The sequence below is a fragment of the Primulina huaijiensis genome, chromosome 6 (genome assembly GCF_012295235.1).
Source record: "Primulina huaijiensis isolate GDHJ02 chromosome 6, ASM1229523v2, whole genome shotgun sequence".
Taxonomy (NCBI): domain Eukaryota; kingdom Viridiplantae; phylum Streptophyta; class Magnoliopsida; order Lamiales; family Gesneriaceae; genus Primulina; species Primulina huaijiensis.
The window spans coordinates 18907-35468 of record NC_133311.1 but is presented as its reverse complement, the minus strand read 5'-3'; the positions used below and the strand labels follow the sequence as shown (position 1 = coordinate 35468).

The 16562-nt window shown below is 34.7% G+C and overlaps 1 protein-coding gene across 1 annotated transcript; it reads right to left on the bottom strand.

Moving 5' to 3' along the window:
- Nucleotides 1–449: 449 nt before the first annotated feature.
- On the bottom strand, nt 450–13413 carry LOC140979023 (calcium-transporting ATPase 9, plasma membrane-type-like). The gene is made up of 33 exons (XM_073444379.1): nt 13192–13413; nt 12400–12516; nt 12285–12324; nt 11388–11503; nt 11166–11297; nt 10969–11058; nt 10215–10284; nt 9591–9661; nt 9394–9477; nt 9223–9300; nt 9071–9142; nt 8523–8606; nt 8357–8439; nt 8170–8278; nt 8044–8099; nt 7907–7949; nt 7712–7795; nt 7463–7600; nt 7115–7177; nt 6927–7028; nt 6087–6197; nt 5655–5822; nt 5322–5381; nt 4185–4349; nt 3985–4101; nt 3088–3186; nt 2669–2806; nt 2246–2346; nt 1684–1729; nt 1456–1590; nt 1228–1335; nt 1047–1138; nt 450–774 (listed from the first exon to the last, which is right to left on the bottom strand). Exons 1-33 carry the CDS (start codon nt 13327–13329, stop codon nt 666–668), a joined length of 3219 nt encoding a protein of 1072 aa, XP_073300480.1. The 5' UTR covers nt 13330–13413; the 3' UTR covers nt 450–665.
- Nucleotides 13414–16562: the final 3149 nt, after the last annotated feature.

Here is a 16562-nt window from a genome sequence, read left to right as displayed (position 1 = left end):
TCGAAGAAAAAGCAGGAAAAATAAAATAAAAAGATGAAAAAGATGCTGAAATATTCGAAAATCATACAAGAAAAAAATTAAAGAAATTAACCATGGTTGTTTAAAATTATAGATAAGCTGTGAAACAATATTTGTTATTGGATAATTTGTGAAAAAATTATGTGTCTACATTCATTTACAAATTTAGGATAAATATTCATAGTATATTTAAGTTCGTTACCTTACCCACGTGCAACGCACGTGCTTTACTACTAGTTAAAAAAAATTATCAACTTGAGCTTGTGTGACTTGTATCACCTAATGTCCAACTAATAAGTATGTGTATTTCTGGGATGTTACATCTTCATGTTTTCAGTGTACATGTGGGGATGTATTAAATTACAAAGCTTTTGAGAAAAAAAATTGATTTTTAACCATGATTACTTGACCACAAAGGCAAACTGCATAGGTTTACGATATTGAGAAAAAAAGGTTCCATTATAACTAAAATATAAAATATAGACAGTTGTATGTGATATTAGCAGTCATATTTACTCGATTACCATGATAACATTACAATAAAGCGAGATACACTAGATGTAGCATTAACAAACAAGATCATTGCTTGCATACAACTCTGATTTTGTAAAGAGAAGTATCGGGCTTATTGACTTAAGGATAATATACTAGTCAGAGTTACGAGCAGCAATGCAACGCTGGTATGGCTTTATGAGCACCTTGGCTAGAGGTGTGCTTGGAACTGGAATAAACTTCCCAGCAGCAGCTAGTGGCCAACTGTAGAAATCATCGGTGTGAGGATATGATGACAAAGAATTCCGAAATGCTCAATTTAATGTCCATGTACAACTTAATATCACTGCTTTCAGTATATTTCTTTTTCCATTTTAATTTTATTGATAGTTATTAACTAATTTTCACCTCTAAACCCGACAGTTTAAGGATTACCACCAAAACAGAAAGGCCGGATACCTATATAGGGCAATTAATAGTTCAAACCATATGGATATTGAACCGGTGAACATAAATGACAAAACGATTGCACAAACCTTATAATGCCAACAACAAGGCAAATTACCCATTGACCAAAATTTAGCTTCACAGTTGACGTGAATTTCCCAAGGAAATTAATGATGATTATCTATTGAAAAAAGGAGCTTGTTAGTCCCCCAGCAAATGGAGAGATTTGAAGTCCAAACCACAGGAATCTATTAACGTTATATCCCTCACCTGTAGTATAAATGTGCTTCCCACTATTCCAGTGAATAGGTTATTTTTAGTCATGCCTTTGAAGACATTTATCTCCTCCGGTTTACGAGCATTGACCTCGTTAAAAATCTGTTTATTTACATGTGAATTTGAATGAAAATTCTGGTTAAGATATCAACTCACTATAATTAACAATTCTTATCAAGTTATTTTGATTTTTTTTTAAAGTTGGAATTAGACTTTACTTACTTGACAGAGGACAAATGTATTGAATATCATAGTATTCTTCACCATGTTAGCATGTTCTGTCGAGTAGTTCTTCAAGTTGAGAACAGTTATGCCACAGAAATTAAAAAGTAATAGGATGGCCACTTGATATAAAGCCTGTCATAACAACAATATAACATGATACATTGCCCAAAGTTCTTGCAATATGAAGCAGGGTAGACTAAATCCTTTAATAACACAATGCCATACCTGTATAAGCAAGTTCCTCCACATGATATTTGTCACAAGCGGTTCCCTAGGGAATTTAAAAAAACTGAAGGTCATATATTCATAGCACAAACTTTTACACTCGGAAAGAAGTTCTAGCTTAGCATGCCATTTCATATGGTTGTCCCAGTTGATATGCGATAAAAAATGCCATATTTGTCATTCAAACTCAACACTAACAAACCAATAAAGTTTCACAAATTGCTTGCAGCTAATACTCATAATGGCTGGCAAAGTCGAACGTAACTATGGGTTGTAAAAGGCCTAAAAATTAATCCTCACTGGAAAATCAAACACAGTACAAATTAATCAGGATAAATCTTAGGCATGCCTCATGGTTAAATCCATGGCATTTGGATGATCTTTGATTTCGCTTCATCAGCAATGCAGCTCTCTTTAACATATATTCAAAGTGCAAGGCGACCAAGATGATTGTAGAAATTGACCGTCAAATTATGTATATATATTTTAAATCACTTCTCATTCAATTACAAAATAGATTAACAATATAAATCTACCAATTGACATATTTGCAAACTCTAACCTTCGACCAACAGGAGTTCTACGCATAAGATGGTCTGTTGGTGGTTCAGTAGCCAGCGCAAGAGCCCCAAGAGTATCCATGATAAGGTTAACCCAAAGAAGCTGTGCCAAAAAGAAAATCAACGGGAAGAACTAAGACATTAAAATTTCAAAAATCTAAGTAAACAACGCTCACAAAGATACAAATGACACATTTGCTTACATATATTTTTTATTTTTGGTCAACACAAACTATTCTCCACTAAGCAATGGAAAATATGTAGTTTCATAATTTTGTTCATATCTATCATTTGTATGATCAACAGAATGGGCAGCAGTTCAAATAAAACAGGGGATACTTAATTCAGCTAGACTCAATACAAGGGGAAAGAGGTAGTGGTTACGTGGTAGATAGAGGGAAGGGGAAGGGAAAGTTAAACTGTACCTGCACTGTATTTAGTGGAACATCACCAGAAGAAACTGCTGCAACAACATTTATAACAAGGGCAGCCACATTAACAGTGAGTTGAAACTGGATAAATTTTTGAATATTTGCGTACACAGACCGCCCCCAGCGGACAACCTACAACAAGCAAATGAGCAAATGATAGACGTAGGAAATTTCCCAGAAGCCTTTCAAACAAAGACTGTAAAAGAAACTACTGCAACAACATTTATAAGAAGTGTAGCAACATTAAAAGTGAGTTTGAACCGGAGAAATCTATACAATTATCAATTTAAGGTTAATAGAATAGGATAAAGTGAGTGTTGCTCAACGATATTAAGAGTTGTGATAAATCATGAGTAAACCTTTACATCATCGCTGACATATTTACTGGAAACTTGAAGTTCATGTACACCTACCTTCACAACTGAAGCAAAATTGTCATCCAAGATGATGATGTCTGAGCTTTCTTTTGCTACTTCTGTTCCTTGTATACCCATGGAAAGACCTATATCGGCCTAAAATTGATAAAATGAAGGTTGTGATTAACAGATATGAAATCTCACCAGTATGAGATGGCGATTGGGGTGAATTAATTCAACTTGAATCACAAACACATTATTGAGACAAAACTTAAGGCAAATCTCCGAGAAGTTTGAAAATGAACATATGTAATAGCCTGCACAAAATGAGTAGAATAACCAATATCTTACTCAAACTGGACAAAGATCTCAAACCATTGGGGAGAGAGAAGACAATGTCTTTTCAAGTTGTCTCAAGCTTTTGAGTTACAGTGCTCAACTGGTCATAAAACTTCTCTTAAAGATGAAAGAAACAAAATTTTCCAAGGGATAGACACGTGTCCCTTTGTAAGGAAGTTTTTGACACTATTCCAGTCAAAAACATTAAGAAATAAGTGCGACAGGCACACTCTTCAAACACGTTTTTATCTGCGGTGGTTTCCCATAAACTACAGTATCAAATTTACGCAGGAATTTTGCTGACAGTTAATGCTAAACCATTCAAGTATGCAAATAAACTGTCAAGAGGTCTTGGAAACAAGTTTCTGTTTATTAGAATCTGCAAATGGTTTTACACCCTGTGAAAGTTTAGTTATGTAATTTTTTATAGTTTATGTGACTAATCAATACGATATGGAGGTAGATTAAGTTTCAGTAGCAAACAATATAAATGATAGTATGAACCTCATGAGCTTGACAAGTGTGCAGATATAATAGGTTGACAGGCGCATCGTGAACGGAGATATGTAGCTTTTAAGAATAGCAATAATAGATTGTGATCAAAATAAATTGAACCTCATGCAACGCCGGAGCATCATTGGTTCCATCTCCAGTTACGGCGACTACTTCACCTAGTTTACGGAGTGTTTGAACTAGCAAAAGCTTATCAGTTGGAGATGATCGTCCCATAACCTTCGCATGACAATGTTCAAGGTTCACCACTAGATCACCCGTATTGAAGAAATGATCAATAAATAGTCTCTCAAATAACATACCAAAATCTTCTTTGCAACTTGTTCTCTCTCAGAGTCAGACAACTCTCTGAATTTCTTCCCTTCTATGATATTTGGTTCACTTGTGTCTGCATCAGAAGAAAGTATACCGCATTCTAGAGCAATTGCTTTGGCTGTCTGAAGATTATCTCCAGTTACCATGCGCACCTATTGGTTGACAATTGGAGTCACAGTCATCAATTTTTATTCAAAATTTTAATCGGAAAATACAACCAAAATATTAGAGCATTTAGATGGATGGATTTAAGTGAAGAGATTTGATTTGAAAATAGAATTTGATGGTGAATTTGAAATCCATCACAATCATTAATATATGTGCCTAAATTAAATGAAATTTAATTCATCCAAACAAGTCCATGAATTAGGTTGATTGACCGGACCATTTAAAAATTGCATGTGCATTTTCAACTTTACTTTTATTAATTATACTCATTAAAAAACTATGAAAAATCATTAAAAACCAGACTAACAATGGGTATTGTGTAATGAGTCAGAGCAAGTTCATTATTTATTATAGTGTAATCCAAGTTTTATATGTTTGGTTTTTGAAAAATGATTTTAGATATCTCAATCCGAATACAATATTAGATCATGCTAGTTGTGGGTGCTAAAGTTAGTGATAACTTGTTCTATTTGTTTCCTCAATCAACACAAATACTCAATGATTAATTAAAGTGAAAATAAATATATGTGGTAGGCTGAAAATCATATTGAAAAACTTGAACCACAAATCACTATATATCGCCATAAGTTTGAAACATAAAAACAAGATAAGTACTGTTAAGAATTGGACATATCTCAACCCTAAAAGCTAGCTGAAGGGTGGAGGATTGTCCAAGTCTATTTATACAACTCCCAAAGACTTATTTTAGCCGATGTGGTAAATTTAACAGACCCTCCTCACGCTCAGGAATGAACAACTGGAGCGTGAATTTTACAAGACATTATCAGGTGGGCACTCTAACACATAACGGTGGGCCTAAGTTCTGATACTATGTTAAGATTAAGACTTGCACCTAACTCAATCCCAAAAGCTAGCTCTAAGGGAAGGATTGTCCAAGTCCATATATACAACTCCCTAAGATTTAATCCAACCGATGTGGGACAATTAACAAGTACCTTAACACCAGCATCTGTGCACAATTTCACGGCATCTTTGACACCTGGACGGCAAGGATCCTGTGGAACATCAATTTGTTATTTGTACGGCTTTGCACTTGAAATTGAATTTGCTGAGTAATGCTACAAATAATAGTTACTACACGTTGAAACAAAATGTGAGAGAACCAGAAATGTTACTAGTGGTGAAAGTAAAAGATACAACACATGCATGAGTACTAATCGACAAGGACAGAAGCAAGGCATAACTATTATCAGTAATAGAATATGTTAGCTTAGCATTCAGGGAAACAGGAACTAAGAGTGGCGACAAATGATCTTCACTGTACGGACCTTTATACCAACAATACCCAGTAAAACAAGATCATCTTCAGGTAAGGTCCACTGTGACAGCTCTTCTTCATTAGTTGGAACCTTTTCGGTTTGGTATGTTCTGTATGCTAAGGCAACACACCTCAAACTTCTTGCAGCCATATTATCAATAGCATCTTTAAAGAAATCCTGAAATTAAGTTCAAAACATCAATAAACATGTTCATCTGGAATTCTTAATAGAAGTCCCCAGATATTTCCATGTCAAATAAAATTATAACTGAGTAACTTCTTCAGTTTCTCAAGCATTCAGTTAATTTTATCTCTATTCTATGTCCATCCATTTTAAGCTCCATTATAGAAAACGAGTTTTTTTATGTATCTCATGTCGGTTTTATCTTTTCACACACACATGAGAGGTGAATTCTTTTGAACTAAAAGTTTGCCTTATTACCTTAGCTTCATCAATGGGCTGCAAGGAACCATTTACATCAATGTACTGTGAACACAAGGCTAAAATCATTTCAGCAGCTCCCTTCCAATGAATATGAACTTTTGAGCTAGTCTGCCAAAGCAAACAAGATAAAATTTAATGTTCCAAAAATGAATTTAAAGAGATTCAAGAGCACTATCAAATCTGGTAAACGATTTGGATAGTTAATGCATTTTGGGTAATAAACGAGACTCAGCAGGTGGTTAGCAGCCCAAATTTTAATTAACTAATCAAGCTGTTAAGTTCACAAAAATAACATAAGATTCCAAGATGATTTCCATCCAAAAGGTGAAGGCAAACACCTCCATATGCTAGCTCAAATTTCCCTTATGTTGAAAATCCCAACTTCCTGATATATTCCCTAGTTGCAATTATCAGCCGTAATTAGTTTTCTTTCTTCACTTAGCTGATTGTAATTTGATTAGCCAAGGAATTAGTTATTCCTATGCTAAGCTTAAGGGAAAAGATATTCAGCCTCTGGTATTCCTCAGTAGCAAGAGAATATTTCATATGATTGTTTACTTGACTTTGCTACAACTCTAAATTAGTTAAATGAGTAATTTCAATTATCCAATTTACTTATTTGATATTAAGAAAAGTTAAAAAAATACTATACAAGTAAAATTTAGTGTCATAATTTTCTATTTATTTTAATTTTTTTAATTAAAATTATCTTATTTATTAAGTTGTGCCAGGTAATGCATGATTTGATGTGCGAAGCACATGCAATATGCTAATTGTTAAAAAGAAATACTTCCAAAACTCAAGAAAATGTAATGATAAACAAAATGAATCAATTACCCGCCCCCTTAAAGCAACACCACCTCGCTTCTTGGTAGAATTAAAAGGAGAGACATGAAGAATTATTGACTCTGATCTCACAACATCAAACTTCATTCCCAACTGCAAAATTTGGATAATGATAATGATTAATTCAAAAGTATTTGTTCTAGATGAAATATAGATGCAGTGAGAAAATTTTATCATACTTTGACACCCCAGTAAAGAATAGCTTTTTCAGTTGGAGACCCAGAAACCTCCACATCACCATCCTGAAAAAAAATAAACAAACAATGCCAAAAACAAGATAAACGTGTGTCAATATACTAAATTTAGCTCCAAACAATATAATGTTTCCCTTTTGAAGAGCAATTTTGAGGAAAAAATAAAGGGGTGGCAAGAATTTCTAGCTCAAATGTTAAACTTCATGAACCTAGTTATTTATAACACAAGTGAGAAAGACTATGCTGTGTGTTTATCAGGCTCTACTCATGTGCAATCAAGGACTCTTAAAATTCTGTCTGAGTGGCGGGCCCAATTGGCAGAAGAAAGAGTACCTTCGACAAAAATACACTCCCAGAAGTATTTTGTGCCAATCCCTCATCTAGCAGAGAGGAAACTGTTGCGTTCAACTGTGAACTGTTCTCCAGAGGATGGATTTTCTGTCTCCCAATATAGGTCTCAACTACTGTCATCTGTGCCAATGTGTGTTTTCCGAGGTTAAATGACTCAAAGAAGAAATGAAAACTGATTAATGCACCAATCTACTTAAATTCAAACAAACTCAAGAGCAGAAGGCAAATAACTTGGTTTAGGGTCAAAGTTCCGGTCTTATCACTGCAAATGGTAGTTGCGGATCCCATAGTTTCACAAGCTGAAAGCCTACGCACCTATAGATCAATTTGTATTAGCAATTTCTTGAAATAGCATAGATTGAAGAATACAATATCATCATTGAACAAAGCAAAAATTCTGACAGAGAACCATAATATATCACATACCAAAGCCTTGTCAGCCATCATTTTCTTCATCGAGTATGCTAGACTGTAGGAAATTAAAGAGAAATCAAGCTCAAAATAACTAGATTGGAGGTGGGAAAAGGTAGGTGACTGATAACAGACACGTTAATGAGACTTACGTCAAAGTTACTGCCAATGGAAGCCCTTCAGGAACCGCAACAACAACAATCGTGACCTATACCAAACATCAGTCAGTGAAGAGAAATGGCACCAAATGAAGTATTTATTCAGAAATGAAAACTCACAGCAGCAGTTATGATGTGTATGACTCCATCGACTGTATGACCAATGCTGGTCTTACCACGCACAAACTGAATGGATCCGTCTGGGTTTTTGGAATTACCGGAGAAAAATCTGATGAAATTAATTTACACGGTAATCGACTTTTAAAAAGTGTAGATAGCAAGATTCTATAAGAACTACTCATCTTACCTAGCCAATAGAATAATAAGGACAAAAAGGGCCACGGATAGCCCAACAATCCCTATAAAAGTTGCAACTCCATTCAGGCGCACCTGTAATGTATCATTAGGATCTAGACAAATATTTGGTTCAGTTAAGATAATAGATAATTCAGAAAAACTGGTATGATAACTACCTGCAATGGAGTTTCTTCCCCAGTGTCTTCTGAAATACTAGCCATCAACAATCCCCATTCAGTATTGATTCCCACGCCAGTTACCTATATAGAATTGCATACTAAATGATTCCCAAAAGACTAGATTGGTTGTACAACCTTTCTAACATCGGTAAACAATTACAGATTACCAAAAAAACTCATTTATTCTGCAGGCATACAAGAAGTCTTCATATCAAGATACTAGCCATGTAATAAACTTGAGGCAACATGAGCTCCTCGCTCTAATCGCACAGTATTTATGCTTGGATAAGATTGTGTGTTCACATCGTGGACGAATCAAACTAATTCTTCAGAAAAAATAAATGAAAAACAGTTGGATTACCCTGAATAAAAACTTAATAAAACTACTTATCAAAAAAATCTATTTAACTTATTTGTATCACCTATCCCAGTACAAGAACAAAACAATTGGTGCTACAGTAATCAAACTGGCTTGTATTTAACAGGGTAAAAAACTACACAAATTAATTTATTCGAATAGTAGTGGCAAAAAGCTCCAAATGTACCAGCATATTTCCAGCACCATCTGCTACCTTGCAACCCGACATGAAAAATGGAGCTTTGTGGTCTTTGTGAACCTACATATTGGCATCTTACATGAGCATGACAAGATCAATAAGCGTAATATATTCAGCGAAAAAAGATCCAACCAGCTTACAATCTTGCTTTCGCCGGTCATGCTAGATTCATCAATGGCAAGAGAATGACCACTTATTAAAATTCCATCCGCGGGAACCTGTGTGGAATACACCATGAGCCGATTCACCGAACAATTTATATTGCCAAAAAAAATTTACCAGAAACCAACTAAAATCTAAACAATCATTACCTGGTCACCTATCTTAAGGGGTATGACATCACCAACCACGATCTCATATATTGAAACCTTCTCTCTTCTTCCACCTCTGATGACCTATATGAACATTTTTTATGAGACTGAGAGCACTTTAGATATCGATTAATCAAGAAAGAGAAAAAACATCAGTTTTCCATTCAAAATGTGCATGAGTTCATGGATGAAATTACCTCCACTTGGATATTTCGCTTTTCCTCATTTAAATTTTGAAACTGGAGGGACTGCCGGTAATCGCTAGTTGCTAAAAAATAGATGCAAAATGTAGTGAATGTAAAAAAATCAACCATGTACTTCAGAAAAATAATGTATTTACTTGTTTGGTTAGCATCACATTCAAAAGTCACAATAGTAAAGGAAATATAAACGATAATAGGTAAAAAAATGAGAGATGGTTAGAAGTTTACATTTTCCGAACTGTTCCATTACTCTTTTAATTATCCAAAACAATTTTGTTGTTTGAAAATTTCAATGCATTAAAAACATCGGAATTGAGTGCCCCGGTGATCTAAAATTCGTAAACACATGTGCATGGTAATAATGTGATACAAAAAAGAATACAGAGCAGTTAAAAGATACACGGACGTCTTAAATAGAGGATCATGAAATTGGTTTCCCCATGAAGAAATAAAAACTGAATGATGGATACTAAACAAGACTATTATCCGGGCGATACCTTATCAACCATCGATCCATTAGGTAATGTAATTTTTTTAGTCAAATTTTATTAAAGTTTAATCTTTAGTATGATGTTCTCTCAGAAAACACGGAGTAACAACAACTGTGACGATTCATACCTGTAACAAATATAACAAGCAAAACAGCAAAGCTGATGCTGCCTCCATCATACCATCCTTCTTCCAGGCCCTAGAAGGCAGCATCAAAAATTAGACCTTAAGGAAAATTTGAATCAATTCCTTCCATCAAATGGGTCCAAGAACATAATACACGTACACGTTGGAATCTACTTGTATATAATTGAGTAATTTCTGCTTTACAAAATCAAGTTTCGATTCCGAGAAAACCATCTCCATGATCATCGGAAAGAATTTTTGCAAGGCAATTTAGATGCTAATGATCACAATGACGATGTTTATAGATAATATAATTTTTGTATCGTATCATACAACTCAAAATCAAATAGAAATGAAAAAAGCATCTTTTCACTAAAATGAATTTGGAAACTATATTTGATCAAAGTGGTGGCAATTTTAAATAGCCTTCTCACTTGAAACCACAATTTATCAAATGGTGTAATGAAAACTACGGCAGAAACACAAGGAAGAAAAAAAGTTTGTATTGAATATCAAATCAGAAACTTGTATAGTTTCTTTCCGAGCCCAACTCTGGTACTAAACCAATTTGTAATAAGTAGGACGGCTGTTCAATCTCAGACACTTGTTAGGGAGTCATGATCCTAATAACAGAAAACTATGAAATTTTACATAAGGAATCCATATACCAAAGCAAGCTGAATATAAAACATGTTTCAGTTATAAAACTTAAGTTTTGTGAAGGAATGAAAATGTTGCTAATTTTTTCCAACATCACCTCAGTTTTTATTCCAAGAGCCAATGATGCCACAGCAGCTACTATTAATATAATAAGCGTCAAATCTTGCCAAGCCTCCCACAGGAACCTCTGTGAAGATTGAAAATCAAAGAAGTTAGAAGAGATATATTGTTTAAAAAATGATATTTATAAGGACATATAGGCATACAACAATGTTACTCTTAATAAACTGTTACCAAATAACTCCGTCCCTTTTTCACAGGATACGTATTTGATCCAAAGGAAATCTTTCTTTGTGACAAATCATTTTCATCGCCAGAAACCCCGGTTTCAAGATTTGTTTTTAGCGAATTGCATAGACCTTGAACCTGAAGAGACCATGATTAAGATTAGCACTTCCATATCATGCACATGAAAGTCTGAAAAGGGATGTAAAAAAACAGTTAATATTGACTTGCCCCTCCATATTCTCGCACTGCAGAAAGATTATGATCCCTGGTCATTGCAGCAAGTTGTTCAAGTCCAATTGCATAACCCCCATGAGGAGATGGAGGAGCTACAGCGGTGCCCAGTACTGAATGAACCATAATCAGATCAGATTTTTTGAAGAGATTGAACAATCAAGAATATAAACCAGAAGTAGATATTTTCAAATTTTTAATATAGGAACTCTAATTTCTCAAACTTTCTGACTGTCAGTATCAAAATCGAGTTAATTATCAAAATGGTGCACTTTAATCATCTTGTTCCAACCAAGAAAACCTAAATCATCCCCATCTACCCACACCTCATGTGATTGCATGATCCAAGGAACAAGTGTGAACTGTTACGTGGACCCATTGTGTAGAGTCTCACAGGGATGCATGGGCCGAAAACTTGACATAGATAACCAAGAGTGATAGTATAATATGATGGACCTTATCATGACCACCACCTGATTGCACACATGCGGTCATTGAAAAGTGAAAAAGCGTGTCAACTGAAGGTATTAGGCGTGAACCAAATTAGAATCAACCCATCACAACATCCACTTGATATGAAACATGCAACAAGTTGACTGTGCATCATTGTTCATTTTGCAAATATTGGATCACTAGATCAAAACTTTAAAAAAATTGAGTACACAATGTTGTTAAATACTTTAGATAGATTATAAATACTTAATTCTAGAAACTCTGCTCCAAGAAGAAAAAAATGTTCTTTCCACATGAAATTTTCCAAAGATCATCAGTCAAGTTCTTTTTCAAGGTTTTTAGCAGATTGGATTTACTGTGCTCAGGAGAGTCACATATTACATCTATTGTACCAAAAATTTTGAAACACGAGTGCAAGAGCAGAGCTAGACTATCAAATACCAATTGCTCGTTGTCCAGCCAATTTGAAGAGCAATGCAGCCTACAAAAGAAGATTGTCTACACATCAGTAATCAAAGAATCGACACCGATTAACTTTGATGTATCTCAGTTTTACCCTTATGACTTGAGCGTGTGCTCTAATCATCCTTCTTCTTTTTTCTTGTTCGTCCTCTTTTTTCAAGTCTAATGTATATCGAAATCGGCGGGATGCATTGAGCACAAGCGCGGCTTGCTGTAAAGGATAGCAAGTCCAGAAATTAGACATATATGCTAGTGTATTGATCAATAGAAGTATCATTTCAATAACTCCTCATAGCATTCACGAGCACATAAATTCATAAAGATATACATTATCGTTCAAAATTTTGAATCCCCAAGGGGAGTTTTTTGTTATTCATCATTAAATAAAAAACATATTATATTTACCCATAGTATACCGCGCAATAACAATGATCAAAAGCAAACCAAATTAGCTCCCTTGTGTTGTTTTGTTGTTACTAAAATCTTTTCAGATTTGTCTCCGTTCAATGATGCCCGATGTCATTGTTTGAAGTTGAATTTGCATAAGGTTCCCCCATGAATGTGTGGTTCTTGTTCCGTGTTTTTTCTCATAGAAGCCTCATAATGCAGATAGAGTTCCATAAAACAGCATTGCGTTGATATTAATCCATGTTAGCTGGTCCGTTAACCCAATGATAACAGATCCATTTTTTAAAAAAATTACGTACAATAATTCCAACTTATCGCTAAAATCAAATTAAAAAATAAACCAAGAAATTGATCAGCCAAAGATGAAACTTTAGAGAAGATTAAAACTACCATGCACTTATCACCACACATTGCATCAGCATCCACATTGCAGGTACAAACGCAAATCAATAGAAATATCAAAATAGTAGTTTCTTACCCTCCAACGCCGGAGCGATTCATGAGATGCGTTCTTTGTATTGGCTATGTCAAAAGGATCAGAGAACTCCTCGTCGCCTGCCCAGCCAGCTGCGGACTCGAGGTCGTTCTGCATGGCTTCGGGATTAGTAGTAGTCATATCGGCAGCGGCGGTCTCGGAATGTACCCGCCGCTTCAATGAAGCCACCACTCCGGCACAAAGAGAAACGGAACGATGAAAGAATTATGGACAGAAAATAAAAAAAAATGAAGGAAAATGGGGCATGCAAGAAACGTAGGAGACTCGTTTCGCATTGATATTGATTGATGTTGTCTGAAAGGCAAAGTTTCTTTGTTGCAGTGGTTCCAAATTTGAGGGAGGCCCGACTTATTAGCATTACCGCGAACAAGAACCAAAACTCAGCTCCGCTTATGAAGGAAATTCAACAATAAGACTTCAGACACAGATAGAGAGACAAGATAGGATCTTGATTTCGATTTTGATTCCCATTTTCCAAATTGAATAAGTAAAAAAAAAAAAAAAGAAATTCATAAGGCATGTAATTACACAACCAATTACTTTCATTGACAAAATTAATTTTACACAACCAATGACCAACATTAATAAAATGAGGCTATCCACGTATATTAGTATGTGGTGTTATTTGCACGCGATAAATGTGTGTGTATATATATATATATATTTAAATGTTAAATAAGATATTATTTTTAAATCTATGATTTTTAAAATTTTAAGTCAAGAGTGATATCAGATAAAAATAAACGGTGTTTATTTAACAGTCGCTAATAGCGACGGTTTACGATATTATCGTTGCCACCAAAAACTGTCGCAAACTGTCTATAAATATCCGCGTTTTCGGTCCATTTTCCTCCACACCACTTCACAACTCTTAAAATTTTTCTCTCTTACACGATTTTAGTTTCGATTTAGGGTAAATTTTTTCTCTTTAATTTTTGGTAAATTTTTATATGTAGTTAAGATCAGGAATATTGTTAGCATAGTAAGATTGTAAGTTTTTTTTTATATTTATTAAATTATCAAAAGTAATTTTTTTTATTTTACCGAAAAAATTAGCGACAGAAATCATGCCAAACCGTCGCTAAAATTAGCGACTCATGAGTTTCGTCGCTAATTAATTTGCGACGATTTTTCAAAAACCGTCGCAAATTGTAGCTACGACAACGGTTTTTCATCGTTGTCTTTGAGCACACCCTTTAATCACATGGCCTTTAGCGACGGTTTTATTTGACCTACGACAACGGTGAAAAACCGTTGTCTTTTGCCTTTTTTTTTTGTAGTGCGTAGACCTGACACAATCAAATTACCTGATTCGTTCCTTAAGTGAAACTGGGATCTTAATTTACCAAAAATAAGAAATTTTTCTTCAATTCTCTCGGCCAATTGATCTGCACAAACAAATAGCTGTTATTTTGGTTTGATTCGTCTTTAATTCTCGTGGAATCCCAATCCAATTTTGGAAAGAAAACGGAACAAGAAGTGGGATTAATTTATACTGATATTTTAAACGATCATTTCTATAGCACATATAATATTCCAGGTAGGGCTGTAATCGAGTTGAGCCAAACTCTTGAATGTTCGAGCGTGACTCATTTATAAATAACTCGAGCTCGAGCTTTATTCAACTAATATATTCATGACTGAGCTTATTCAAGTTTTTATCAAGCTTAAATGAGTTTAATAAATATAAATTATAAATTTAAATCTTCATTAAATTCATTAAAAAGTAAATTATATATTCAAAGAAAAATATAACATTTTTATTAAAAAATTAATTTAATTTAATAAATAAATTTAATTGATTTTTCTATATATTTCATAAGTAATGTGCAAAATCAATAAATCAAATATCAAAAGTACTATTTTTCATCTAAGAGATGACTCCTTAACTTACCAACAACATGTTCACGAGCTAACGAGTCGAATATTGTAAAGTTTGAGCTTGATTCGTTTATCTTAACGGGACTCATTAAACGAGCTCAAACGAGCTTTTATCGGATCAAGTTTCGAATAGCTCACCAATAGTTTGGTTCATTAGCATCCATAATTCAAGCCTTACGTTTAGAATTAATTTTCCACTTTTAATGCCTTTTTTTGTGAAAATTTGACGATAGTTTGAACATTTTTTAAATTAAATTGTTCTTGTTGATTTTGCAGCATCTATTTTATATGTGACTGAACCTCAGCAGAGAATTATATCTGATGTAAGTGTAGTGTAATCATTAAATTTTAGATATTTTTATACTTTATTTATTATTTCAAACATATATTTACATATGAAAGCTATATGCAAAGTTTAGTAAATTGTTTGGGCTGGATTCCAGATTTCGTGGGCAGATGCAATGGGGAAGATGGAATGCATGGAAAGCTCCCTATGACCCCAGATTGTGAAGGGGTTTAAAGATCATTTCAGCCATCTCAAGGTACTTGAACTGTGGTCTTGATTTATCTTGAATATGAAATTAGTTTCGTAAAGTAATGTTATGACCGAGAGGGTACATTTAGTGATCTGGCTCACAGGCCTGAATGGAAAGCTCGAACTCAATCGAAGTTGAAATTTTTTGACCTTGAACTTAGTTATAGTTGCTCACAAGTTATTTAGTTTAAATAATAAGTATTATATGTGAAGTCAACCAGGCGAATCGGTTTGAGCGTAGTGGACAATTACATCAGATTGAGTAGATTCAGGCTCGAGCACACTTGAATTTAGATGAGAAGTACCCGAGTACATTTCGGCTCGGGCAGACTTGAATCTGCACACTTAAGAAAGCAAAGACCGTTAGTGGGGCACCAGAAGATTTTCTGGCGTGGCTACTCTGACGCTCAAGTTAGTCCAGTGTTTATGCGAAGAAAAGTATAATGATATTGTATGTTCTTTTGTGTAACAATATCTGAATGCATTAACGTCAAACGAACCTTGTATTTATAAGAGAAAAATTAATGATGACCATGTTTTCAGTGCTCAATTGTTAATTAAGGTGAGATGGTCGCTCATGCCGTGTTCCCTAATACTACCAAATCTGACAGCCCATGCTACTTCTAGCCAAGTCATATCACTCATACGTGCGTTGAAACGACCTACCAATGATTATCGAGACATGGCGTCCCATACCTATGGACTCTGAAGTGACACCTGTCCCGGGGTGCTCAGGTGGATGATTGTAACGTGGAGCGATGCCTACCAATTTTACTAATCGAGATCACACTACCTTGGTTCAGCTGAGATCCCGGTCTCTCTCGAGCATTGGAAGGTTCACTCAACTTCTATGGTCCTTGTGATATCAGTACCCAGAGATGACCTGGATATCTCCGGGAGGTATCATAGCTCCCCCATTAGACAGTTCGGCTAGAAT